General features: G+C 39.1%; 1 protein-coding gene across 1 annotated transcript; it reads right to left on the reverse strand.

Annotated features, from left to right (window-relative positions):
- Positions 1 to 888: 888 nt before the first annotated feature.
- LOC137764621 (cytochrome c oxidase subunit 8C, mitochondrial-like) lies at positions 889 to 1,092 on the reverse strand. Its single transcript, XM_068543676.1, has one exon. It carries the CDS (start codon positions 1,090 to 1,092, stop codon positions 889 to 891), a length of 204 nt encoding a protein of 67 aa, XP_068399777.1.
- Positions 1,093 to 1,451: the final 359 nt, after the last annotated feature.

The following is a 1,451-nucleotide window of genomic DNA, read 5'->3' on the forward strand; positions in this document are numbered from 1 at the left end:
TTTTTTTTGCCGTATTGCAATGGCTAGGGCCTTCAGAACAATGTTGAACAGGAGTGTTGAAAGTGGGAATCATTACCCTTTTCCTGATTACGCAGGGAAAATATTCAGGTTTCCTTCATTATTGAAGATCTAGGCTGTAGATTTTTTTTTAGATTCATTTGATTAGATTGAGGAAGTTTCCTATTTTTTAACAGCCTTGTTGAGTTATCATTTATATGTATGCTGCATGTATTTAATGTGTACAGTTTGATGAATTGGGACATATGCAAACACCTTTGATACCATCACCACAATCAAGGTAATATACATAGCAATACCTTCCAGAGTTTTCTTGTTTATTTATTTATTGTGGTGAGAACTTAACATGAGATCTACCCTCTTAAATTTTTAAGAGCACAGTACTGTATTGTAAGCTATATGTACTATGTTGTACAGCATATATTCTAGAATTTATTCATCCAGTGTAACTGAAATTTTATACCCCATTAAATAACAATTCCCCATTTTCTCCATCCGCCCCAGCCCCTGGCAAACACTGTTGTATTCTTTGCTTTTGAGAATTTGACTCTGTGTGTGTGTGTGTGTGTGTGTGTGTGTATGCTATCAATATAAGACACCTCTCTCTCCCCTTTTTTTTTTTTTTACCAAGCATGAACAAGTGTCTCAATTTTATTTAACATTTTTAATTGACTATACAACTTTCTATAATGCACAGTACAAAAAAAGTGCAAAATATTTACCATAAGCATGTGGTTATGAAAGTGAATACCCACAGCGGTTGCATCATCAACCCAACTAAGCACTTTTACTCATTTAAAGAAGCCACAGCGTTTTCTGAAAGTTTGTTGGACGTTAACAGCTGCTCTACATCTTCTCCCACTACCGTCTTCAGAACTGGTTCATATTGCTCAGCACATACCCACTGGGGGTTAAGAAGGCGGTAAAAAGCACCACGAGGGCAATAGCCACCTCTACGGTCGACGCGGGGCGCTGGCGCGGAGGCTCCGAGTGGGCCAGGCGCTGACCAGGCTGCAGGACCAGCAGGGTCACGCGGCGGCTGGGAAGTAGGCAGAGAACCGGCAGGCGCGGCATGACTCGTTGGCTGAGGCGCAGCAAGGCGAAGACGCGAGGCGAGGTGAGGTGAAGCGAAGTGACGCGAGGCGAGGTTTTATGGTATAAGATCTAAGATCTGTATTAGCTAGTTTAACTAGATTGCTAGATTTTCAATGTATGAGCTCTAGTGATAATTCCTAACTAGAACAATTGCAGTTGTATATACAATTAGTTTCATAAATTAGGATGTTTATTTAACTATTGAAGCATAAGCCGGTGGTTAGGTTAATAAAGTAGTGTAGCCAAAAAAGTTTAATTTAGGCAGTGGTGATAAATTTAGTTTTACTATTATGATACATGATAACAAATTATATAATATCTAATTTTCTTCCAATAAG

This window comes from Eschrichtius robustus, chromosome 5 (genome assembly GCF_028021215.1).
Source record: "Eschrichtius robustus isolate mEscRob2 chromosome 5, mEscRob2.pri, whole genome shotgun sequence".
In the NCBI taxonomy this organism is placed as follows: Eukaryota; Metazoa; Chordata; class Mammalia; order Artiodactyla; family Eschrichtiidae; genus Eschrichtius; species Eschrichtius robustus.